This window comes from Diorhabda sublineata, chromosome 7 (assembly GCF_026230105.1).
Source record: "Diorhabda sublineata isolate icDioSubl1.1 chromosome 7, icDioSubl1.1, whole genome shotgun sequence".
NCBI lineage: Eukaryota > Metazoa > Arthropoda > Insecta > Coleoptera > Chrysomelidae > Diorhabda > Diorhabda sublineata.
The window spans coordinates 11,749,782-11,776,138 of NC_079480.1; the positions used below are offsets into that span (position 1 = coordinate 11,749,782).

Sequence of the window (26,357 nt, forward strand, 5' to 3'; positions counted from 1 at the left end):
CGACATATAGCCTCTTCAGATGAATAATGTCCAATGTCGAAAATTCTCCAAAACACAACTCACCCACATTTTCTTCAGAATAGTGACAATTGTACAATTGTCATTTAAAGAAGCGATATAATCCTTCTTTGCGGGTGACACAAATATTCAATAGGTGTGATTTCAGTGTAGTCTGAAGTCTAGTTTGTCGGGTGTGGTGCTCGTAGAATCGAATTCCGACAGTCATCTCATATACAACTACTGAGCATAAAGTATTTTTTGAATGATTTTCAGTGAAATACGCCTATAGTTTTAGTAAGACCTTTTATTCTTCTTTTGAGCTGGAGCCATATTTAGGTTTGGTAAGCATGTAGGCTAGTACAGTCTGAAATTTAATTTATCTATGTGGTGCCCACAGTATCCATTTCCGATTATATAAAACCCACTCTGTAACTCATAACTGTATTCTTCTGCCCAATCTTTGAACATAAAGTTTTTTTCAAATTATTTCCATCTGTGGATTCTGGAAATTGTCACTGTTGAAGAAATTAATGGAGGTTAGTCAAACACAGGAAAAAAAATATGAATATATTTCGTTAATAGCATTGAAAATCAGGTATGTATATTATAATATAGATTTCTTTATATTAATCCGAATCATCAGAATCACTAAGTTGCTTCTTCTTTCTTTTTTCTTTTATTTTTTTAACAGGCCTTGAACGTTTCTTTACAGATTTTGGCACGGGAGGTGGAGGCATATTACCGTCTTCTCGTAATTCAAACACTGATTTTATTAGAGTTTCAAGTTCAGTTGCGATGGGCTGAAAATAAATGATTTAAATTGTTTTAAATACACAAACATATTACAAAAAAAGTAGCTGCAGACTAGATAATATAAAAAAGGTACCTTGAAGCATCATGACAATTATCTCTACCGTTGATGGCATTTACCCTGTCATAAGTTCGACAAAAAATAACAACTTCTAAATCCCAAGAAAGCTCCTGGTAATAACAGGGGAACTACTACAGAAGCTACCAATAAAAGTAGTGGTGCTGTCAACAGTAATCTGTAATAGTATATTACGCCTTCGATACTATCCAATACAATGGAAGTATGCTCAGGTTATCATGAATCAAAAACTGGAAAGACTACTTCTACGTAAAATCAAAACTGTTGTTCCCATAAATGAACTCATACCACAGCACTAATTCGGTTTCACATACAAACACTCCATAATTCAACAATGCCACAGAATAGTAAATATAATTAAAACAACCCTACAAGAAAGAAAGAAGTATTTCTCAACATACAACAGGCGTTCGACAGAGTCTGGCATGATGGTCTCCCCTACAAACTGAATCTACATTTAAAAGAACAACTATACTTTATTTTAAAATCTTATATCACCAACCACTACTTCAAAGTCATAGTTAAGGATACCTTCTCAAATTACCATACAATAGAATCTGTTTCTGATATTCTGATAATTTATTACAAAACTGGCTCCATCAGTGGAAAGTTAACGTCAATGTCAATAAATCAGAGCATATAATATTAACAACAAGAAAATCTGTTGTGACCGCAAATGTACATCAATAATATTCCAATTCCGATAAAACCAGTTGTCAAGTACTTGTGGTTGCATATAGTTGGACAACTTACATGGAAAACACATATCAAAAACAGGAGAAAACAGTTAGTTTTGAAACTAAAAAATATGCACTGGCTACTCAACAAAAGGTCTCGACTAAGACTCGAAAATAAATTGCTCATCTACAAAACTGTATTCACACCAATCTGGTCGTATGGAATAGAACTATGGGGCTGCAGTAAACCTTCAAATACGAAGATACTCCAATCCAAAACACTCCTTATGTTGAGTAGAGTCCCCTGCTACGTTACTAACCAAACAATTCATAACGATCTGAACATCCCACTAATCAAAGATGTCATAAAGAATTATTGCACAAGATACAAAATTCAATCCAATGACCACAAGAATGGATTAATAAATAATCTATTCAACCAACCACTAGCAAATAGAAGATTGAAGAGAATATGGCCAGAAATATTTCACAATAAATACTCTCGGAGTACCGTCAACCGACTCACTTTAGTGACTTAAAGACAATTTACTCATTACTCTGCTTATAGAGAAGATTGTAACAGTGCTGAATATTCATAAAAAAATGTGAACGATGGTAAAAGTACACTGAGTAGAATGAAAAGAAAGTATACAGAGAAATTGCATGTTTTTCGTGTTGATTTAAGGTCTCTTATCCATGAAAGTTAGTGTAAAATAACATGTAAAAATTGACGTTCGACCTACTTCGGTCTCTATCAAAATGTTTCGATATGTTATTGATCTCTTGACCCTTATCCATGAGCCAAAACACCGGAATACAAAAAGAACTACAAAATGCTGCCTAGAATACGAGAGACTTCAGTAGATAACCAAGGTGATTTCCAAATTAAAAAAGGAAAAGAAAACATTTTAAAAGTAGATTTTTATCAGATAGTTCCAAAAAAAAATTATAGATGATCTTACCTTCAAATCTGTTTTTCCGACTTGCTGTTTACTACAGTTTTGTATAATGGTTTTAAAATTCGAGTATATCTCCTCGTCACTTACTAAATGTTTATAAGTTGGAAATTCTTCAATTAATCTTCGGAGTGCTTTGTCATTGTACTTTATCAAAGTCAAACAATACGAAATATGTCTTTGTTGGCGTTTATCTTCAGTGTGCTGGAATTTTGTACAGAATCTAGAGATCACATTTTCTAAATGTTTGGCGTTTTCAACCATATCGAGCAAAATCCTAAAAATATATATTTAAATGAGAGAATAGTCATATTGTATTTGAGATTCGATAATTCCAAGACAAGAACAGTTAACGAATTTTTTCGCGCAGGCGTCTTGTCTGGAGAGAATCCCTCAAGTACACCATTAAATCCGATACCATTGGCATATAGTGTACTTTTTATAAGGATATTTTTTAATTATTCAATTTCGTTCATTATGAGAAAAGAAAAAACATGTTGTGTTTTCGCAACATTTGATTTTATCATGAATTTTAAAGTTAGGAGTCATAAATATTAAAAGAATATTATCACAATATGATTCATAAAAAAATTATTGTATAAATCTTGATTTGAATCTTAACAGTGATTGTTTATCCCAAATGGTCATTGGTAGATTCAAGTGGGACACGATGTAGCTCTTAGAAGGCAATGACCGCTTACTAACCCAACTATAAACTATGTAGGAAGAAAATATACACTTTTATTCACTAATAAAGCTCTTTTATTCCACTCCTTTTTAATAATCTACTTAATAACTAAACTGTATCATATTGAACTCCAAGTAAATTATAATTCTTCTTTTTATTCATCAGTTTACAGACAACAAATATGGCACTCACTCTCATCTAAAAATGTTAAACTGCTTTATATGGACCCATACGAAGTTTTGACACCGTAAAACATCCCTATCTTTCCAGGTCCTTAATTGACTTATTCCCACTAGTGAATCGCTCATCGACTTCTTCAAAATTACTGTAATTTTACCATAAAGACATGTCAATATTTTGTGAGCTCTTTGGTACTTGTTTTTAAATAAATTTTGATGCATTGTTCAATATATATTCCTCACTTAGCTATTGATATATTAATCTTTTGAATAAATTAGTTAGTCCATTAATTTTGAAGGACCTCCAGAGTCACCCATATTTGATTCATTTACACTTTCCATGACCCATACCAGATGTAAAGTCCTCGCGTTTACAACATTAACACCGAAGATATTATGTTAACATTTCTTGAGCTTCTTTGGCACTATTTTCGACTTGATGCGTTATATCACATTACTTTTTAATAACACACACGATTATAGTAACAAAATAACTTCAAACTTGTCATTACTGGTCTAAACATCTGAGAGTTGAAATAAATGCTGCTATAAAAATTGTGTCACCGTTTTTTGTAGCAAACCTTTTATTTCAGCCTGTAAAACTTTCGGACAGAACCCTGTTGATAAAGGTACCAGCGCTAGCTCCAATCGTATTGATTAATCTATACATTAATCTTTTGAATTAAGTACTCACTTCATTGTATTTCGTAATCCTTCATCATCAATACCGGTATCAATAAAATGAGAAAATATATCTGGAAGAGCATTATACAAGTTATTTTCTTTGTGAGATAATTTCAGGAAGAACGTTTTACACATTGTTCGCAAATCTGCATCTTCGTTTGCTAAACAAAACGCCATTTTAGGGATATGACTATGCGCTCGAATCATATCTCCGAGTATTAATCTGGATATAATGAAAAACGAAGAACGGCGTACTTCAGGAAGTGGGTCGTTAAGGCTGAAAACATAATTTTGTATCAATAATAGAAATTAATATAAAAAAAAAACAGTTGAAAAACACTCGTTTATAGATTAAGTAACGTTCTCAAAGTATGATTGTACTAAAGTCTAACAAACAAAAAATGAAATCAGTCAGTTACATTAATGTTAATAAAAACACTTAAATAAATCACCAGCGGTTGTTTTATTATTGAAGTTACCAGGACCAGAATTATATATTGGTACTGGAAAAAAGAAGACAGTTAAAACTTATATTATCAGCGTGATTGCAATGGTTAGTGAAGGGTTGTATAGCGTATCATACAGATAGGGCCCCAGCTTACTGACAGTGACGATAAAGACATTTACATGTAGTATACAATTAGACTTGGAAAAAGATATTTCAACAGGCGAGACACTACGTTGGTATGAAAATATGTATGTAGTATTAATTTTATGATAAAAAAAGTTATGGTGTATATTGCATATACTAAACTTTGGCAACATTGCGCAAACAAAATGGAGCAATGGCTAAAAGCTGGATAATTGAAAAAGTTTAGGTTGACATAATCATCACAAGCAGTATATAGATATTTTTGGAGGTTCATCAACAGATTTACCAGCACAGGTAGGCAAAGGAGAGCAGCTCATAGTAACTTTAACACAAGATCCACTTAATTACACAGGTAATCAACATTAATACAGAAATAAGTAAAAATAAAAACTACATCTATAAATAGGCAAGATTTCACAAGCAAAATGAAGACATGGTAAATAGTGGACAGTTGAAAAAGTATCCGTGACTTCGCAAGCTCGAAATGTATCTCTCTGGTACACACATGGTTCGAAGCTAGCGCAAAGAGCTGGACTAGGCATTTCTAGACCAAAATACAAGCTCTCCATACCTCTAGGAACATCACTCACAATTAATCAGGTAGAGTTGCTAGCAATAAACAAATGTGTTTGGATAGAAAGATAGAAACCTCTTTAAAAAACACATCCACATTCTCTCAGGTGACTAAGCTGCCTTGAAGGTCATGAAAGCTATAGAGTGTACGTCCAAACAGGTGTGGAAGTGTTAATAAACTCTAGAATCACCAGCTAACAACAAAGTAATCTTAATGTGGCTCTCAGGCCACAAGGTTATACCAGGAAAGACAGTCTTGCCAAATCGATTGGACCAGAACCCTACTGTGACTTGACGAGATGGCTAAATAATCAGATGAAATCTTTTAAGGCATAAGACAATCCGAAAGATTCATAAACATATTAGCTAAGAAGTCTGAAGAACTTCTCGTGATGATCAGAAACGAATGAAACTGGTGGTCTTTTGACAGGTCAAATACCACCTTAAGATGATGAGGATGGCAGAGGATGACAACTGTAGATTCTGCTAACAAACCAAGGAAATAGCAGAGCATCTACTCTGCGGATGTCCCGTCCATTTTGCTAAAAGGTTTAGGTACCTTGAAGAAGTAGTACTAACACATAGGGACACAAGAATCCCTTCTTTGGGAGAAGCCTATGTATTTTGGAAGTAGAATATTAAGTAGAGTCTTCTATTAAATATCTTCTAGGTATAGATGCAGAGTGGCTGTAAATCCAAAACGACTCCCAAAACAATCAACAAGTATAGGTAACACAATCATCACAAACAGTACGGAGACATTCTTATACGTTTATCCATAGATTTACAAACCCTAAAAGGCAAAGGAGAGCAGCTTATAGTAAATCTAATAGTAAACCATAATATTAAAGACTATTATGAAGACACGAGTGCAAATCGCTTCGCAGTGCGATGATACTGAAATCAAAGCAGATATAATAGATGCTATAAAACTACACCTAGTCAGTTACATTCATTCGTAGACGTGGAGCATTTGCTATATACCAAAATAAATATGGTTACATCATCAACATAGAAGTGGGTATTACATTTTCGTGATGATACTTTTATTGAACCAATTATTCATCAACAGAAGTGGACAAAATCGTTTTAATGTGTCATTTCAATGAAGAATAAATCAAAATACTTTTAATTATAATTGTAGTAAAATATTATACATAATTCATATCCTTTAACTACTGGCGATTGAATTCGATGTTTTTATGTACCAATAATGTAACTGACTAGTTTCAGTATTAGTTTATTATGCTATAACCGCTTTATATAATTAATAATCCACTCAAATGATTTATATTTGAATGTATTCGTTAGATACTAATGAAATGATAATGATAATGGTAATAACATTAAAAATACAATAAATGTTTATAGTGGGGTCAAAATATAATTTTTGAAAAGGTGAATGTTCATCGAAACAATTTTTGAAAAATTGTAACCAAAGTAACCTTGAGAATAATCTGAGAATTATTGACAAATAAAAATTTGTCAAATTATTTGGCATTGGAAAAACGATCATCGTATTTTTATTTCTACAATTTTTAATCTATATTTACAAATAACGAGAGATAATTTCAATCTTTTTGCTTTCTCAGTCATGTTCCATCATTTAAAATTTAATTTTCTTATTATTAAAAATAAATGCTTACCGTTGAAAAAGTCTATCTGTCCAAGGTTCGATGATATTCGGGAACCTTGTAAGTAAGTCTGATAAGTGGATTAATATATTTTCTTTTATGCCTGGATAATTCGTTTTTTCAAAAATTGTAAATAAGAGTCTTATTTGTTTCTGGCAAAATTCACTTGATACTAACATATACCTATAAAGAAAAATGATCTAAATATAAAGTTGCAGCTTTTTCTTCATCAAAAAAGAAGAAATATGAACAAACTATAGTTTCATTATTCAGAGACATAGGAAGTTTCATTATTCAGAGACACAGGATTTTAGCTTAGTTTTTGACCTGACTTTGTGTACAATTAATCAAGTGCAAATTAAATGTAATTATTATAATATGAATTAATATAACCCATGTTTTGACCAAAATAATCTTTATTGTTACTCGTCAAATCACATGCAAGGCGGAATCAATAACAGAGTGACAACACTTATTGTTTAATCATCTGTAACAAAATAAGACATTCTCGATGGAAAGTTAAATATATGTCAGACCCAAGACTTCTTGGTGTTTCTGGTCCTTTCTCTTGGCACAGGAGAGTTTGGTAGCTCCCTCATCTTGAATACCATCACTACAACATATATGTTAGTTGTGACCTTCAATCAGAATGTAATTCTATAGATCACTTTGATGGTGTGTATCCCTTGTGGCAAGAGATTTATCTAACCATTTTTTTTAATCTACTGCTCACCTCTCGGAGTAACAAAAAAGTAAATGTGGCTTTTCAGTTTTTTACGCAGTTTTCATAAATTGTTTTATGGGAAATTTTCAATGTAAAGGAAATTAAAATTTATCCTTATTTGTGTATAATTCATTACCTCTTGAAGTAGTTGGTTTCCATTTTTTTTATCCAGTTTGTGTTAACTGTGTGATGAGATTTTTCTAGTGAAAAGAATACTACTCCGCATGTCTTTAAAAGCATCAAAAATATTGAGGCTTTTTTAACTGTACAATGAGACCTTTTGGACTAGCAGAAACATTAAGTTGTTGATATATCTTTACAGTTTTGGTATGTAGTTTGTGGCTATGTAATGAGACCTTTTTAGTGAAAAGAATACCACTAGTTTATTTTTTGGGTCCACTGTTTGCTTCTATAAGTATCAGAAATACCAATTAGATGCAGATTTTCAGTCTGTTTCTATATAGTTCAGATATTTTAAATGTACAATGAGACATTTCTAGTGAAAATAGATATACTTAATCATCTCAATTACTTTCTAATCCTCCGTTTGCCTTTGAGTAGCTGGAATATTAATTTGTTGGTGTAACATTCCAGTTATTGTATGTAGTTTGTGGCTTTTTTCAATGTACGATGAGACCTTTCAGACTACCAGGAACATTAAGTTGTTGGTGTATCTTTACATTTTTTGTATGTAGTTTGTGGGTGTTGATGAGAGCTTTCTAGTGAAAAAAGATCTACTATCATCATGTTAATTTCATTCTTTCTCCATCGTTTCCCTCTACAAGTAGCAGAAATATTTAACGGATCGTGTGGCTTACCAGATTTTCCCATGTTTTGTGACTTTTGATCATGATAAGACTTTTCTAGTGAAAAGAAATTTATTAAACATTAGGTCCACTTCTCAGACCACACAGTTATATAGATTCCTATTCCTCCTATTCTCCCGATCAAAACAAATAATTAGAAAATATCAGAACGAACATCACCAAGTGAGGATTTTCTAATCACTTTTTTAAAACCTGAAAATTAATTTTTCAGATATCGATTCCAATTCATGCATTCCTATTCTTTTTGTATTCCAATTATCAAATTAAATAATTTTTTTAGGAATCATTAATCGATTTCTCGAAAAAAATAGTTCTAGTTCTAATAAAAAATTAAAATTGTATTAAACTCTTTTGAAATAATTTTGCGAACTATGGAAGTATTGAAAATATTTTTCGATTCTCTTGGAATCATTAAAAGCAGTCAAGAGAATAAGGAATCATCCATGGTCGTGCAATATTGTTTTGACATTAATCTTTTTTCTTTCTCTGCCAAAATAGCAGTCCATTGGGTCCTTTCTAATCCATTACTTTCTATTCAGATAAAACAGAAATACTAAGTAGTTAGTGTGGCTTTCCAATTTTTTTACGTTAAGGTTTCTATCTCTTGAATATAGGAATATGGATGTGACATCTCGTTTTCCATGTAACAAGGACCTTTAACAATGAGTGGTGATTCTTTATTGTACTCTGCAGCGCCATGATACTTTACAATGTCATATGCAATTTGTTTTCTTGTAATATTTTTGTAATTCTGAGCAACAGAATCTTTTCATGTCATTGAGAATATAAAGATGTTAACTCTAGTTTAATGTGAAGGTTCTTTGATTTGATTTTCATTATCCATTTTATAATGTGAAAGAGTTAATTTGAAGATGCTAATTTCAGTGGCATTAGACGAATTACACCCAAAAGGAGTAATTTCTTGACCTTTATTTTTTGGCTACATCATGTTCATATTTAGAACAAGTTATGATAACAATATCAACGTTTTTTGGTCATGTTTATAAAAACAGAAAACTGATTAATAAAGCTGGATAATAGAGGTATTTCAAAATCACCTTCTTGTGTTTGTGAAAATATCTCAAATCAAAATTATCACCCATCTATTGTGTACAAGACTGTACAATAATGGTTTGGGAAGTTACTGCTTAGACGATATTCCATAAATCCCTGTACCATCACATCTAAATGGACGTCCACAAGTCTTTTTTTTAACACGTCGAACTATGGGGTTTCACTAAGAAACTGACGTTACTTTTTTTCCGTGAATACTAGGTTTAAATCCCATCGAACGTGTATGAGATATGATGAGGAAAAGATTGTCCAGTTGCATCACTATTCACAGACTCTGGAGAAGTTAATTCAGCAATTGAAATTGCTTAGAACTAGACATCGACCACCTCCTTTTGTCGATGCCTCTATGTATACAGGAATATATTCAGCTGTGGGGAGGGCAGAAACAAAATTAACATTTTATCTTATTGGAAGATTTTAGCATTAATTCTTTTTATAATTATTATTATTCAGTCAAGAGGAATTTTAGTTAATTGAATTTTGTCAAATGCATTGTAAATATCCAAAAAGACTGTTGAACAGAATTTTCTGTGGTCTTATTGAGAGGTTTAAGCATTTATTCTAGTTATATTTATTATTATTATTCAGAAGGATTTTAGGAATTGAATTTTGTCAAATGTTTCGTGAATATCCAAAAAGGATGATGAACAGAATTTTCTGAGGTCTTATTGGGAGATTTAAGCATTTATTCCAGTTATATTTATTATTATTATTCAGTCAAGAAGAATTCCAGTTATATTTATTATTATTATTCAGTCAAGAAGAATTCTAGTGAATCGAATTTTGTCAAATGGTTTGTAAATATCCAAAGGTTTTTAATGACACTTATCGATGATATTATTGTGCTGAATTTTTTTGACAAAATCATCAAAATTATATTTAAGGCAATAACGATGCTGTAAAGTATGATATTTTTGAAATAAATATCTAAATATAACGAACACACATAAAAATTAATTTTCCTGGAAAAATTGAGAAATATACCTAGCTAATGCTGTTACTCCAGCAAACTGCAGCTCTTCAGTTTCATAAATATCAGGGCGCTCGCAAATTTGTATTATTATTGGAGCCAATTGCGCTAAAAATCCGTTGCCAGTGACAATATTTTTTTCGAGAATATTAAGGATAAAATCCGCATCTGTATCTTCAGCTTGAGCACCTTCCATGATGGTATCGTCATCTGTCTAAAACAATGAATTTTTAAAGAAAATTAACAAAAGATCCAACCATTTAAAGTAAGATCAAAAACTCAGTTACTCGAGGGGAATATTCCATAGGGTTCTAGAATGTTCTGGCACAGTACGAGAATATTCGAGAGGTAGAATTGAAAGAGGAAAGGAAGTTGATAGATGGGAAGTATTACAATACTATTATATTGTTTTCAGGGTAGTCAGATTGTTCAAATGGTTATATTATTCTTCTTCCCCTTGTAACTCATTGTTGTACTACATAATTACTAAGTTATCGAATGTACTGGAGTATTTTTATGTGCTCTAGACTGCGTTTGAAAAGTTAATGAAAACATTCGACAAATAGAATTAAAAAAGAACTTTGTAGGAAGATAGGAGGTGTTACAATATTATTATATTGTTAACTAAGCTGGAATGTCTGGAACCGTTGGTGAAATTTATACTGAAAACACTGTTTACATTACCAATACGCCAACACTCACAATTACACTGTCTGACGCGAGTTTTTTTCAGTCTCTGAAGACGATAATTTGGTTATCGAAATGCGCGTCAGACAGTGTAATTGTGTGTTGGTAGTGTAAACAGTGTGTTCAGTATTATTATATTGTGTCGAAGCTCAAATGGTTAGGTTATTCTTCTTTTCTTATACCTCATCGTTTGTCTATTTTAGAGTGTTTTTAAGTGCTATAGACTGCGTTCAAGTAGCCTACGAGAATATTCAAGAGATAGAATTGAAAGAGGAAAGGAAGTTGATAAATGGGAAGTGTTAAAATATAATTATATTTTATTGAGACTAATCAGATTGTTCAAATGGTTAGGTTCTTCTTCTTTTCCCTGTAACTTGTCAAATGATCGCATGATTACTATGTTATCGAACAATCTGTGGAGTGGTTTTGTGTTATAGACTACGTTTGAGGAGCCTACAAGAAAACTCGAGAGAAATTAAAATTCGTTAGAAAAGCAGTGCTGTATAGTAGAGGAAAGAAGGTTGAAAAATATGAAAAGTCAGGTTTAAAAATACTCACTGCACTAACTGTAATATTTGAAAGTGAGGCTTCAGATGCTCTGGTAGCAGTAAGAGATATTTTTTTCTTTCTTTTGCCAATTTTATTAACATCAGTTAGACTCTTCTTTTGTTTTTTTCGTTCATCTCTAACGTTTTGACGTCGTTTCAATTCTTTGTAAACAGTATCGTCCATATATTCCAATTGCTTGATTGCCACACAACCGCACAACTGACAAATCCTTATGAGGGCGTACTGAGGTACTTCTAAATCGGGATCTTCTTCTAATTTCGCTGAAAATTTTGGAATGATGTTCTGCAAAAGTTGTTCGACAAATATTTCCGGTTTGGAGCTCAACTAGAATAAAAAATCCTTGATATAAAAGTAAATCGGAGGTTTTGAGGTTTGTGGGATAGGTCCTTAATCAACAGTTCTCAAACAACCACGGCTAGATAGCATTGTGATGCAGTTAAAATGTCGTTAAAGGGTCTTTTAGACTGTAGTTGTAAGGTATTTGTATCCTGACAATTTTGTAGGTGCATATTACAGTCTGGTTCAATAATTACAAAAATACAACACTATAATCTCATACAATAAATAGATATAATGCATATCAACAAAATGTACACGTGACGTGAAAGCCTTTTCCATCAATATGAATGCAGGATACATGTATCTTCTTCAAGTGTTCTTGACTGTTCGAACTGCAATTTGATAGAAAAGAATTGAATGTAGAAAAGGTATATGACAGATGGAAATGTAGAAAAAACGTCAAAAAATGTTAACTAAGGGATTATAAACCTTAATTTATGTTAATAAATAAATATAAAACCCCTCGAGTGTTCCAATACTTTAATGAGTCGTTTCATTTATCAAAAAAATACGTTGATGGACGGAGAAAATGTCAAAAAAATTTATATGGGAAATTATAAGCCTTGATTTCTCTTAATACTAGATTTGTTTTTCAAATAAAATCAAACTGCCAAGTGTTAGATTATTATTATTATATTGTAAAGAGGCTAAGCAGATCATAAAATTGGTTAGGTTATTCTTCTTTCCCTTGTAACTTTGTATTCGCGTGTATGATCATGTAGTTATCGATATTCTGGAGTGTTCCTAAGTGTTTAGACTGAATAACCTACAAGAATATTCGAGAGAATCGAATTGGCTAGAAAGGCATCATAAGAAGGAAAAGAATGAAGATTGGAAAATGAGAAATTCAACAAGAAACATCAAAATATGTTGAACAGAAAGATATATATCAGAATATCAGTTAATAATTTTTTTTAAATAAATTCAAACCTTTGCGTGTTGTAGCAATATTTAACAGATGTTAAATCATTTTTTTCCCCTAGTAACAAGGTGATTGCTAGATTACATAGTTATTGAATATTCTGGAGTATTCTGGGCTGCGTTTGAAGAGTCAACAAAACATAATCAAATTGGGGAGTAAAAAACGTGACAATATTAAGTAGGTATAAAGTTAGAAACTTTGATTTCTGTTCAATAAATACATGAAATTTCGAAATTGGTGATATACTATAAATATACTCATGAACGCAGACTTTAAATATGTTGTTTACCTTATAAACGAAATCCAATCCAGCGTACAAAGCTTCATGATAAAATGGCGATGATTTGAAAAACATTTTGCTCAATATGTTACATAGATTAACAAAACAATCTTCAGTAGGTTTGATTCTAAAACTGAAATTCTGACTATTCACATCAACTTTTTCGTAGGCTACTGATAAAAGTCTGCAGCAAACGGCGAGAAATTGTAGATTGTTTTTTCCCCTTAAACAAAAATAGTATTATTAAATTTTTATATAAAATTTTTAATATTATGTAAAATATAATAGAAACTTAATTATGAGTTTTAAATTTATTTTGTTTGTTGTACTTGGCACACAAAAATATAGATATGGTTGTGAAAATGAAAATATATAACATATGCAGTAGAAAATTAAGGGAAAATCTGAGGCAAAAATAATGTGATAGAAATAAAACATCTGAGAAGATTAGCGAGAAAAAATAAGTGGAACACGATAAAAAATGAAGATGGTAAAAAAGTAACAAAACATGAAGCTATAATAGAAAATACAAGATTTCAGATTTTGCAAGCAAGCCATATATACAGTAGAGAATATATTATGCAAATGTCCTACTCCTTTGGAGAAATCCAAGTATTTTGGAGGTAGAACATTGAGATACAGAGTCCCGCACAAAACCAAAACGATCCTCATACAATCTACCATCTGTGTCAAGATTTTACAGTGTGAACATCCAAAATAATATTCGTTTTAGTCTTTGGTTCGATTTTTCTTTGGAAATACCTCTAACAACAAATATTAAAAACGATTACCTTTCGTTGAATGCGATGTTCGTTGTTAAATTAAGATTTTTCGAAATTATTGTTTTTCTTCCCGTCGCTGCCATCTTCAACAAAACAACGGCTGCTATTTCGTCTTCGACTTTAGTGGTGACACGTTGAGTTACGATCTGCCATAACATATCGATGACGCTGTTATCTAAAGTACCTTTTGCTATCCAATCCGATAAAATTTCTTGAAGATCGTCTAGATTTGTTGCCGGTAAAGATTTTATTAAACAAATTAAACGCTGGACAACAACGGAACAATGATCACTGAAATAAAGTTAAATTGTAATAAAATTGATAAAACAAGAAATTTAACACAACAAAAAAGTCGTTATACGAAGTTTTTCACAAACTTGAATTAATAATAGCATCGGAAAATGGGATATTCAATAGCATACAGTGTGGACAGAAATAAATGAAATATTTGAGATATTATTATAGCTGAAATGTGTATTCATATTTATTTCTCTAACTTCTTAAGTCTTTTTATATGTTTTTCTTTCTGATAAATGATCTTCATTATGTATAACCTGACATTGACAATTTATTTAAACTTTTTATGTCGGTGGGGTAAATTTATATACACTGTCTTTTACATACACAACATACACTGGACTTAATTAACTTATAATACCTAATAATTTATTCAAATTCACCAGTTGGTTTTCTATTTCGTTCTGTTTACCATGACTATTTATTTTAAACTAAGTAACTCCGTTAAGCAAACCCCTTTATATACCCAATACGTATTTCTCGAAAATTCTAGAAAATAAACAAAAAAATAAATGAAAAGATCTTCCTAGAAATTAGTTCTAAAAAAAAAAACAATACAAGTAATAAATAATAAATAATAAAAACAAAATTAAAGGCACCACGAATTTGCCAAATTTTAGAATTACATTATAACGGGACAGGAATGGCTACACGCTTTATGACGTGGACGAGTTTGTAACAATATCAATAAACAGATAGTCTACCATATGAATATCACAATGAAAATTTTTCTTTGTCTTTCGATGTCACATCAGGAAAAAGAAGAAATCCTCAATTCAAATTATTCAGTTACATTGGAATTTATAAAATAATTGGACATTTTATCTTTTAGGGTACAACTCTATCGCCTTTTGAGCTTGAGGTATGTGGTAGTAGGTAGAATGTTGATAACAAATATTACAAAAAGGGCGCGCGCTAGACGAGGCACCAGGGGGAATATATAACAAAAGAAAACAAATAGTACTATTTGAAGTTAAGTTAGTATTGTACCCACTGGAACTTATGGGAACAATGATCTGAAGATACAAAAGCACGGGATCTTACATTATTAAAAACTGAATGTATGGAAAAAAATATGAGCGCCCTATATAAATATACATGGACATGCTCAGAGTTACCCCAGTAATAACATATTTCAAAGTCAAAGTTATTGGAGAGTTGTACCCTAAAGAATGGAATCACCTAATATTTTATAGATCTTTTTTATCATTGATAGCTTTCCCGTCTCTTTCTATGTGAATAATATTTAGAAATTATCTTTTTTTGGTATATTTGACTCTGAGGATTTTAGAATTTTTATAATTTAAAATTTAATTTTTGCGAAATGAGCAGAACATTGGCAGAGTAGATTCTATGCCATGCCCATCATGTTAAGGTAGTGTTTGACACTGCAGAAACCTTTCAGCAGATCGACCATCAGTTTCATGTCGTTTCTGGTCATCACGAAAAGTTCTTCAGACTCCTTAGCTGGATTTTATAATTTTATAATTAAATGTATGTTTTTGGATATTTAATGGTTTATTGATGAAGTATTTTTTTACTGATATTCCTTATTCTATTTTCTAAACATTAAGATGTCTGTCCTATATAAAAACATCTGTTGATTGATATAATTATACAAGTTGTCAATGTCAGATTATATTTTCATAAAGGTCAAAATTAGATTAAAGTCAAGGCAATTTATCAGCGAACACATATTTATGAGTGAGATTTAGTTAAAAAATGTCCACTTCCGGTTATATCAATTTAAATATTTTATTGCATTTTTAGGAATAGAGAAATTAGCAAACAAACTGATAAACATAGTTAAAATTATTATATAAGAAAATAGAGAATGTGGTAAAAGTTAGCTGGAAGACGACAAGTAATTTTGTAACTTACAGAGGAGCGAGACAAGGGGACGTTGTAAGCTCGTTATTCTTCTTATTATTCCGTTATTTCTTCTAGTCATGGACGAAAAAGCTGAAGAAAAAGGAAATAAAACACACATAGAATAGTATACTAACGTATACGGACGACCTACTAATATTCGCTAACACAAAAGAAGAGCTACAAAATAGAATACAGAAGTGGAGTAATGAGGGACTGCAGATTAACAAACAAAAGACAAAAATGATTAAAATATCAAACAAACCAGAAGAAATAACTGTTCAAATACAAGAATTGGAAAAGAAGAGCGTAAACAGTCTAAATTATCAAGGATAACCCAATTCTCCCATACAACTCACATCACTCCTGATACTAACAATACATCTTCGACCTAATCGGGAGTGTGGATACTGTTGTAAGATGTTATTTGACATGAGACGAATAGGTCTGAAAAAGAAGGGCAAGAGGCACAGGACAAGTGAACAGGGTAGCAGATTGTCAAGATCATAGCTTATGATTATTAGTACAAAAACATGGGGTATGGATTGTTCATAGATGGTTAAGATAATTTGGTATTTTTTATCCAAAAACCTCTTAAATAGGAACGAACCCGTCTTCCTACTATTAAAAAATCAAAGTTATATAATTATTGTAAATTCTACTTACCTCAAATTCTTGGAATCAGATAATAAATAAATATTTTTAAACGCACCAATAATCGCGTCTTTACGTTCTTGTTCAGTTCTTTGCATAACTCGCAACATTGCTAAAACATTAATTCGCTTGATAAATAAATTGATGTTCCAATGTTTTCCAATAAATTGAGAATTCAAATTACCTTCTGAGGGATAAGCCAACAATATAAATTGATTTTAATATACATTCAAAAAATTCATTATTAAAAATGATAAGTTTCGAACAAAAATGGGGCTTAAAATTTTCCATCAACTTATTCAACTTTTGACTTCTTTAAATGAACAATCAAAATTTTGGAACATGTTTATTACCCTGTTTTATTTGTTGCCCAATATTTTGTCATTAATTATTGTGTTGTCCTGTTCTATAGCCAATATCTCAATTCAGTTTCATTATATTTAAGCAGGGACATTTAATTTTGGAATTATTTCCCATGAATTCTTCTATCAGAGGTAAAAGTAAGTAAATATTTAGTCATATGTCTAACATATCTTTTTATCTTGGCTATTATGTAATCCTCACAAAAATACTTGTAGATTGTTTTGGGGAGTCATTTTGGCTTTACAGCCTATAACTAGAAGATATTTTGTACAAGACTCTACATCTTATTATTCTTTTTCCAAAAAAACAAACTTCTCCCAAAGGACGCTATTTTTTAGGGGTTTTGTGTTCCATTTCTCAAGGTGTTGATATTGCTTCTTAAAGGTTCTTAAGCCTTTTAGCAAAATGGGCAGGACATTAGCACAGTAGAAGCTCTGCTGTTTACTTGGCTTGTTCGAATAATTCAGATTGTCTTGTGCTTGGAGCGTTTCTCCAGTAAGATTCTATCTGATTCTTTTGCAATTCGTTCAGTTCATTATTGATGTGGCATCTCATGAGGTCACAGTAGAGTTCTGGTCCAAGATATGGAGTCGTTTCCCTTTTTTTTCGCCCTGGAAGCCACATTAGTGTTGCTTTGATTATGTTAGCGAGAGCTTCTAGAGTTTTTTTACACTCCCACACTAGTTTGGACGTGCAGTCTATAGCTTTCAAGACCCTCAAGGCCACTTAGCTATCTGAGAGAATGTGGATGTGCTTTTCAGAGACGTTTCTATACTAACTCTACCTGAAAAATTGTGAGTGATGTTCCTAGAAATATGCTCTCCTTGTACTAGCTTCAAACCGTCTGTGTACCAGAGAGATACATTTTGAGCCATTTTGTTTGCGCAATCTGGCTTTATAGAGGTACTTTAATCATCTAATAATTATTTCTTGTCTCTCTATTAATGTCTATTTCTTGTAAGGGTTAGCAGAGGTAAAGTGGAGTTTATGTTTGAGTTACTAGGAGCTGCTGCTTTCCTTTGCCTCTTGGTGATACTAAATCTGTCGATAGACCTCCAGAAATATCTTCTTACTGGTTGTGATAATTGTGTCCGGAAGATTTTTGTTGCCCCACGATTGGAGGTCGTTCATTACCGCTTCAAATGGAATATCCTTGTCCAACCTGCTATGCATTTGGTCTATTAGTTTGTCCACAAAAATCCTTTCTTATACATATATTATTTAGAACTTTTTTAGTATTTTTTTCAAGAAAAAAGCAAATTCTTTTAACCCTTTCAGTTTCATTAAAATTTGTATTTATGTTTATTTTGGGAACAGAATGCACCAGATTTCTGTCTAGTTTTATTTTAAAAATACAAATGCAGTTTTTGTGTTTATATTTCATTTACTCATTACTTAAACGTTTCCATTTTTTTATATAATATTTTATTGCGGCTCCTAAGCCACAATCACAGTATATACTGTTAGGCCATTATGAGCTTAAACATAGGAGTATAATTAGACTATTAGGCCAAGCAACGGGGCAGCCTGTATATAGGGTTTCGTGACACAAATCTTAACAGGTAGCGAGTGGTGCCAATTGATAGAGTAAGTTGCCCCCATCAAAACAGTATACTTTTAAACTCGAGAAAATCGCGCGTTTGTTTGTTATTTCGCGGCGCGCGAAGAAAAACGGTCATCTTTGACGTCGGATTTGAAACAGTTTTTCTTTTTTTTTTCGAAAAATCAGAATATACATTGTGTAGCTGAGGTCGCATTCTTTCGAAATCCGTTTTCAAAATTGAATTTAAACGATCCGTGTGTCACTAGGAGACTCGGGAAAGTTTCGCGTTAATTTGTTTAAACAACCGTTACGGCAAAACTAATAATCGCACAGTTACAGGGTTTTGCATGCATAAAGCGCATATGTTCTTCTATCATTCTGCGAAGTTTCGGCTCTCCACGTCAAAAATTGACGGAGATATGAATTTTTTAAAAAAAGAGAGAATTTTCCAGTTTTTCCGGGTTTTCTCAGCTTCTAATCAAGCTACGAAGTCGCGCAACAGCTCATTTTCTTCGTTATCCAATTCTCTACAACTTTCGTATTACAACCATAACGATTCCTACAAATCTTTCGGATTTATAAATAAAAAACCAAAAAAATTCCGAAAATTTACAGTTTTTTGTTAATAACAAACAAACGAGCGATTTTCTCGAGTTTAAAAGTATACTGTTTTGATGGGGGCAATTTTCTCTATCGATTGGCACCACTCGCTACCTGTTAAGATTTGTGTCACGAAAAAATCCCCGTTGCTTGGCCTATATGGGATACAACATTGTTAAGAATTTAAAACAACCCAGCCTCTTTCAAATAAGTTACCTTAACATGTCTTCTTTTTTATGTATAAATATTATTGAAACTGTTTTATTGTTTATAGTAGTAAAATAAGTCCTTCCACTTTTTTCATGATTTTTCAATTAACAATATAATCACCATAGCAAAAGTGTTGTCAAGCAATGAAAAGTTACTCTTCCATCAAATCACATCAAAACTGTTAAAGAAAATCGATATTTTATAGATTTTTTAATAATTTTTTCAAATATTGTGGTTTCTAATGTGAATACGACGATTTTATAGAAAATTGTATGCCTACATTTTTGTATTAAACTTTTTGTTTTAATATCTTTTTATGTTTTTGAGATATTTTTAAAATTTATTTTTAGGATAATTAATAATCATTTTCTACCCCCACATAATTTTCGACATTTTTTAACAATAAATTAACTTATTTAAAAAATATAGGCTTGCCTTTCAAATGTAAATTTGAATTGTCATTTTATTAAACTATTGTCATTAACTGATTTTTCATTTACCTAAAATTCCTTCAGTCGCTCGATCAATATTAAATTGATATGCAGCTACGAAAAATTCAATAGCTTCCTGCATATCGGATACAGACGTAGTTTCCAGCAATTCCACGCACACGTCTATGGCCGCATCGATGGTTTCTAAAAATTCGACGCACTGTTTCAAGAAATCTATTTTTGAGGACAAATTTTCCATATTTCTTAAATCTTCTTCGGTTACTTTGACAAATTCTTGGTTTTCCATTTGACCAACAATTTTGGAAACGTTAAAGAAAATGGTATAAAATATCCCCATATAGAAATCGAGATCTTCTATGGAGCTCCTTTCCCTATAATAGTTTACTTGTATTAATATTTTTGTTCTGTTACTGATACTTTAAATTTAGACCTTTGATAGTACAGACGGAATTCGCAGATTGTTAATATTACAAGTTTTATTCATTTATGCATTTTTGTTAAGGGAGTATTCTGGTCTAGAAATTTGGAAAAATCGATTTTTTTGCATAATTTCAAACCTTACACCATTAAGAATATGTCATTAAACGGATTTTTAAAAATTCGTATTTTTTCCGGAGATACAGTAGATTTTATTATTTATTTAGATATTCTACTGGAATTATTTCTCAAACTACTTTTTTTGAAGTGGTTGATATGATATCTTAAGTTTTATTCCTTTGAAATTTGGTGGAAGTTTATATATATATATATATATATATATATATATATATATATATATATATATATATATATATATATATATATATATATATATATATATCCCTGTCGCGACTTCCTTGGATTTTAAAAAAATTCAATTTGGAGTATTTTTAAAAAATTCTAAAAGTACAAAAAAAAGGTTTATCTACAGTCTCTGAAGACGATAACTTGGTTAGGTTAGGTTAGACAGTGAAAAACTGCAATTCAATAAGAGTGGACAAGCTCGTACAATATAATGCGTTTGATGATACAAGTCATTCAGACATGTATTGACTTCCTTTGTATTTGAGGCAATTACAAGATTAAAAAAGAAAATAATCATGATCAAGTTAAGTTTTTTTAAGTTTTGGTGGCTGGATTGTTATGGGTGGTCTATCGGTTATTGATAGTCTAGGTATATCAAGTGGAAGTGGTGTATTAGCGTAGCTTGGTAGCTGCTAAATAGTGAATATAAAGAACAACCATCACAGTAGCATAGGAACAAATAAGTTATATGTGATGATCCTTAGGAGATAACAAAGGAAAAGAGTCTTAAAATGAAATTTCGTTACATACACAAGCTCGCATTGAAGTGGGAAATTGACAAGGGTTTTTTTAGTTTTGGAAGTGACTAAATGACAAAAGTGATTACTTAGCGGTGACAATTGAAGACATAGAAAAGATATTTGATCAAAAACATATTACAATTTCGACAAACACAATAAAAACAAAATGTATTTAAATTGTATAATTAACCCACTTGAATTTTTCAATGAATGCATTATCTTTGATAGCCATTCTGCACACGTTGAAAGCTTCCTTAAATTTCGAGTCTTCAAGATAGATTTTGATTACCTGTTGAGCTTTATTTGGTGGGATTTTTTTGTGTTCGGATTCATTTTCTGTAAAAATATAAAGAAAATCAATTTGATGGAAAATAATATTGAGATAGAATTGAATTTTAATAAATAAATAACTATCATTCGATATTTTTCGCAAAAATGTATTCAAAAACAAATAAATATGTCACCTTTATCTCTTCCTAGTTCTTTTTCGACTACATTTTTAAGTGGTTCGACAATATCATTCCACTGTGCTTGTAGTTTCATTATCTGCTCCATTTTAGGATCCTCAAACTTTCCTTTGGTGGTTTTTAACAAATTTTTATGTTTCTCCAATTCTTCTCTTATTGATGATAAAGATAACTAAAAAAACAAATTTAAATTCAATCAACTGTAATTCATATGTCCCCTTCTATGCTGGTGTTTGTTCAGTTTTCATCCACCAAATAAGTGATGCATTGGGATCATGGGTTTGATGATGATTTTGTATACCTAGTATACAATTATAGGCTCAAGTACCCATTTCCAGCCTACTAGCTTATATTTATATGGCCACAATAACTTTGAGATAACCTTGTCTACATCAGGGGTTTCCAAACTTTGAAGCCTTCAGGCCAGAATTATTTTTTCGGTATGTTCCAAGGGCCAATTGCTTTCAGACAAGTAATTTTTTCTATTCATTTAATGAATGAACTATAACAATAAATATGAATACTTACATTCGCACTAAACGCATTACATGTTAAAAAAGTGGTAACACAATTAATTGCACACTTCCTTGACAAAGACCCTTTATCGCACAAATGTTCTACAGCTTTCTCCAATACTTGGAGTTGAAACTTTAACGGAATCGCCATTTCCTTTTGCAGCCTGGCCAATTGTTGAAACACCTAAAAGAAATTTCGTTTGATTCTTAATTTTTTTGTTTGAATTTATACTTACTTTAGCTCTCACTAAAACAGAATTATCTTCAGTATGCTCTAAAATCATTTCGAATAATTCATCTCTAAACTGTTTTTGTTCATCACTCAAATCATTGCTGGTCAAATTATTCAAAATAACTTCCATAATAACCATTATTACCGAAATTCTAAGGCTAGGGGGCTGAAATGGAAATAAGGTACTATTAATATGTTTAATGTTAATTAAAATAAAGTCAAAAAATATTAATAAGTCAAACCATAAACACAATATGTATTAAGTATTTAATAATAAATGGTATTCTAAGAATATTAATTTCCAAAAAGCTTTTGACTCATTTATTGAAGAAATCTTCTGAATATACCTTCAGAGGATCCTGTTGAATAAAAAAAAATTTTTTTCGGAAATGAATCACCCTAATATACATATATGTAATATTTAAAACCTATTTATCACTAAATAATTGTAGTGTATTTAATTTTTCACTATAAATATTTATACAAATATTATTTACTTTATTGAAATCAATATTGTTTCAACTTTAGTTCAAAGAAACAGTAACTGTAATGCTAAAAATTACCTCATGATACAAATAGTTATTCAGAGAAACCACTTCTGGCATCATGAGATCTGGCATCAGTGCTGCTAATGTCGAAAGAACTGTAGCACAATTTCTGGCACCCTAAAAATATGTTCATAAGAATTGTTTTTTCATATGAGAGTGAAATGTGAACATGAGAAGCCTATTTTAAAAATTACTTCAATCTTTTGGCCACAGTTAGTCATTTATTGGCATAAAATTCTAACACTGAAAAAATTATTTTTTATTTTGGAGAGAAAGATTTTTCATAATTTAAAACTTGCATGTTCAAGAGAAGCCAATACATATGTATAATTTTCATTATACTGTGAAAATTATTGGAATATTTTATTGAAATCCAATTTGAGATACTTCAATGTTCAGCACAATAAAGTCACAACATGGGACATATTCAGCACAATCCAAATGTAGATGCCAACATTGACAAAAGTTGAGAATTACAGTAAATTTGAACTAATATTTGAATGTGTATTTAATAATAATAATAATAATAATAATAATAATAAAAGATCCCAACGCCGCCTAGAACGTTCCATCAATATTATTAGGAGCGAGCTGAACGCCTAATGGAGTATAAGAATTGTGTATAACTCTCTAATATCTTGAAAAATCCCATAAGAAAAAAATTTAAGCAAATAGGTAGTCACACACAACATCCAAAACATCAACATTTCCATGAATATATTTTGAAAGCACAAAAAATAAGCAACAGTACAATATATTTCATAGCAACCAAAAAGTATTTTACAGGAAAGTTGGGGCTACGCCTGATAACAACACCAACCAATTTGTACTATTGAAAGATTGGAAACATGTTGGTCCTCATTACGAACTTTTCTCTACGTCTCTGAGAACAACAAGATTTCAGTCTTATTTGCATTTAGCTTTAAATTATTAGTGGAATGTTCAAGAATACTTGACAGATCTCTATTTAGATGTGTAGCTGCTGCTTCTGGACTTGCAGGATCAAAGTAGTGTAGGACCTGATTGTCATCATATGATTGTTTGTGAGAGTGAAAGACACTGTCACATATATCAAAGACATATACGAGAAACAAAAAAGATTAAATTATTGAACCCTGCGGCACACTTTTAAGTAAGACCCAAAAAATTTACAAGATATTTCTTCAAATTCCAGATATTTCTGTTTTGTACAAGAAGATCGTGATCCAACACATCAAATGCCTTCTAGTAAATCCAAGGAGACAGATTTGTTGTCAGGGATATTCAACATTGCCCCTACAAAATCCTGACTGATGTACGAGAAGAAGATTATTTTCATGCAAAAAAGAGTTCATCTGGATGTGCACTGCTCATTTGAGGACTTTTAAAGTACTGGCAACAAAGCAAATATTTCAACTCAGTTGGAAGTAGCCAGTCTCTAAACAAGAATTTATAATATGCATTAAGTGATTTAGCAATATTTGTTTGAGCATCCGCAACTTAAGACCATCACTTCCAGCTGTGTTTGATTTAATCGTAAATACATGGTTGACAATTGATTCAGGAGACTCCATAACAAAGCTAAATTTCCTACAATGGTCTATTTCATGAATATTGTAGAAGGCAATCTTCTCCTGACATACATGGGACTTGTTGAATACACTCAGAAAGTACTTATTGAGCTCATTGACCTTTTGCAAACTTGTGGCAGATTTGTAAATGTTCTGAAATTGGGGTAAATATTCATATTTCTTAATAACTGCAAAGTGCATTTCTATTGTTTAGATCTTTTAGAAAATCTTTTTTCTCTTCCGACTGAATCAGATTCAAGATTTCACAATTCTTGACATGCCTCCCAGTTTTCTGCTAAAGCGTTTTTCTTATACATAAGAAGTGCTGTATCTCTCAAGCCCATTAGTATTGAAAATTAAATTGAATGATAATTAAAGCATGTTAATCTACATACCTGACCATCCTGGTGTTTTTCATCAGTTTGCCATTCAGTTAATTCTTCGATCAATTCATGTAACAAACCTTTAGAACTGAAATTTTGTACTAACTGTTGAATACCTTTTGGAACACACTGAACTAAATGTTCGTGCAATTTGAGAAGTTGTGTTATACGAATAATAAAAGTTGTACCATGATTATAGGATGTCAATAGATATCCCAAGAAATTGAAAATTTCAGTCAACACTTCATTTTGTTTTTTAACTGCAGGGTTTTGTAGAAATTCGTAAGCAATTGCAGAAATTAAATTGATGAAGCTTTCTTCTATCACTTGTGAATCCCAAAAAATATTAATGTCTCTTTGGATAATATTATATAGAATTATTAAAATATTTTTTTTATCTACTTCAAATTCCTCTTCGGGCTCTTTTGTTGACTTTTTACGACTTTTCGGTACTGAAATTTGTTGTTCTCGTTTAGCAGCGTTTCGTTTTTCAAGTTGTAAAATCATTTGAGTGTACAAATATATCAACATTTTGAGAATATTGAGATATTTTAGTTTCATCTCTTCATTTAAACTTTCTTTATCATCTAAAAGAAAGCCTAGAGCTTTATTCAGTTCTACTACACCTGAAACGCACAAATACTTAGGTTTATGATCTAATATCAATTGATAAAAAACATCTTCACCTTTATGTAAATCTTCATAAGATCTAAATATAAGATCTAGAGAAAGTACATCGCCATGATGTAGTACAGAGAAATAGGTATCAAATGAGTCTAGAATATATTCTGCACCTTCTTCACGAAGTGATTGTCTGCAAACTAAGTAACTCATAATAATTACCTACCGATCGAATTAACTTAAGTATATTGTATGGAAAATTACCTTTTAATTCTTTAGGAATGTCCTTCTGTAAAGAAACATTGTTAACCTTATATTCGTCATTGATTTTACTTCTCAACAAATCTTCTTTATTTGCTGGTATCACAAATGTAAAGTGTGCCATTTTATCGTTTAGATCAGATTATTTGGCCAATAAATAAAATTCTGAACTATTAAACATATACAAAGCGGAAAATGACAGTTATTCAAACATTTAAAAGTCTCACCAATCTCACAGTATGACCAACTTTGTAACGTACAATATTCGGTCAAGGTAAAATCACTTACTAAATGCACACATTAATTTTTGTACTTTAAGAGCGGGTTTATCAAGTGCAATTTTTATGTTGTAGTTACGTATCTGTCGGAAAATAATAACCTATAAGTAAAGTTCCAGTTGGTTTCTTTATGTATTTTTAATCCACTATTTTATCGACTGAC

The 26,357-nt window shown here is 31.2% G+C and overlaps 1 protein-coding gene across 1 annotated transcript; it reads right to left on the reverse strand.

Moving 5' to 3' along the window:
• Positions 1–553: 553 nt before the first annotated feature.
• Positions 554–26,157, reverse strand: LOC130446255 (condensin complex subunit 1). The gene is made up of 18 exons (XM_056782383.1): positions 25,920–26,157; positions 25,721–25,855; positions 25,047–25,660; positions 23,117–23,218; positions 22,558–22,719; positions 22,335–22,505; positions 21,804–21,978; positions 21,534–21,675; positions 20,084–20,406; positions 16,880–16,979; positions 14,057–14,338; positions 13,275–13,488; positions 11,713–12,048; positions 10,482–10,681; positions 6,885–7,055; positions 4,084–4,350; positions 2,529–2,799; positions 554–800 (listed from the first exon to the last, which is right to left on the reverse strand). Exons 1-18 carry the CDS (start codon positions 26,038–26,040, stop codon positions 627–629), a joined length of 3,960 nt encoding a protein of 1,319 aa, XP_056638361.1. The 5' UTR covers positions 26,041–26,157; the 3' UTR covers positions 554–626.
• Positions 26,158–26,357: the final 200 nt, after the last annotated feature.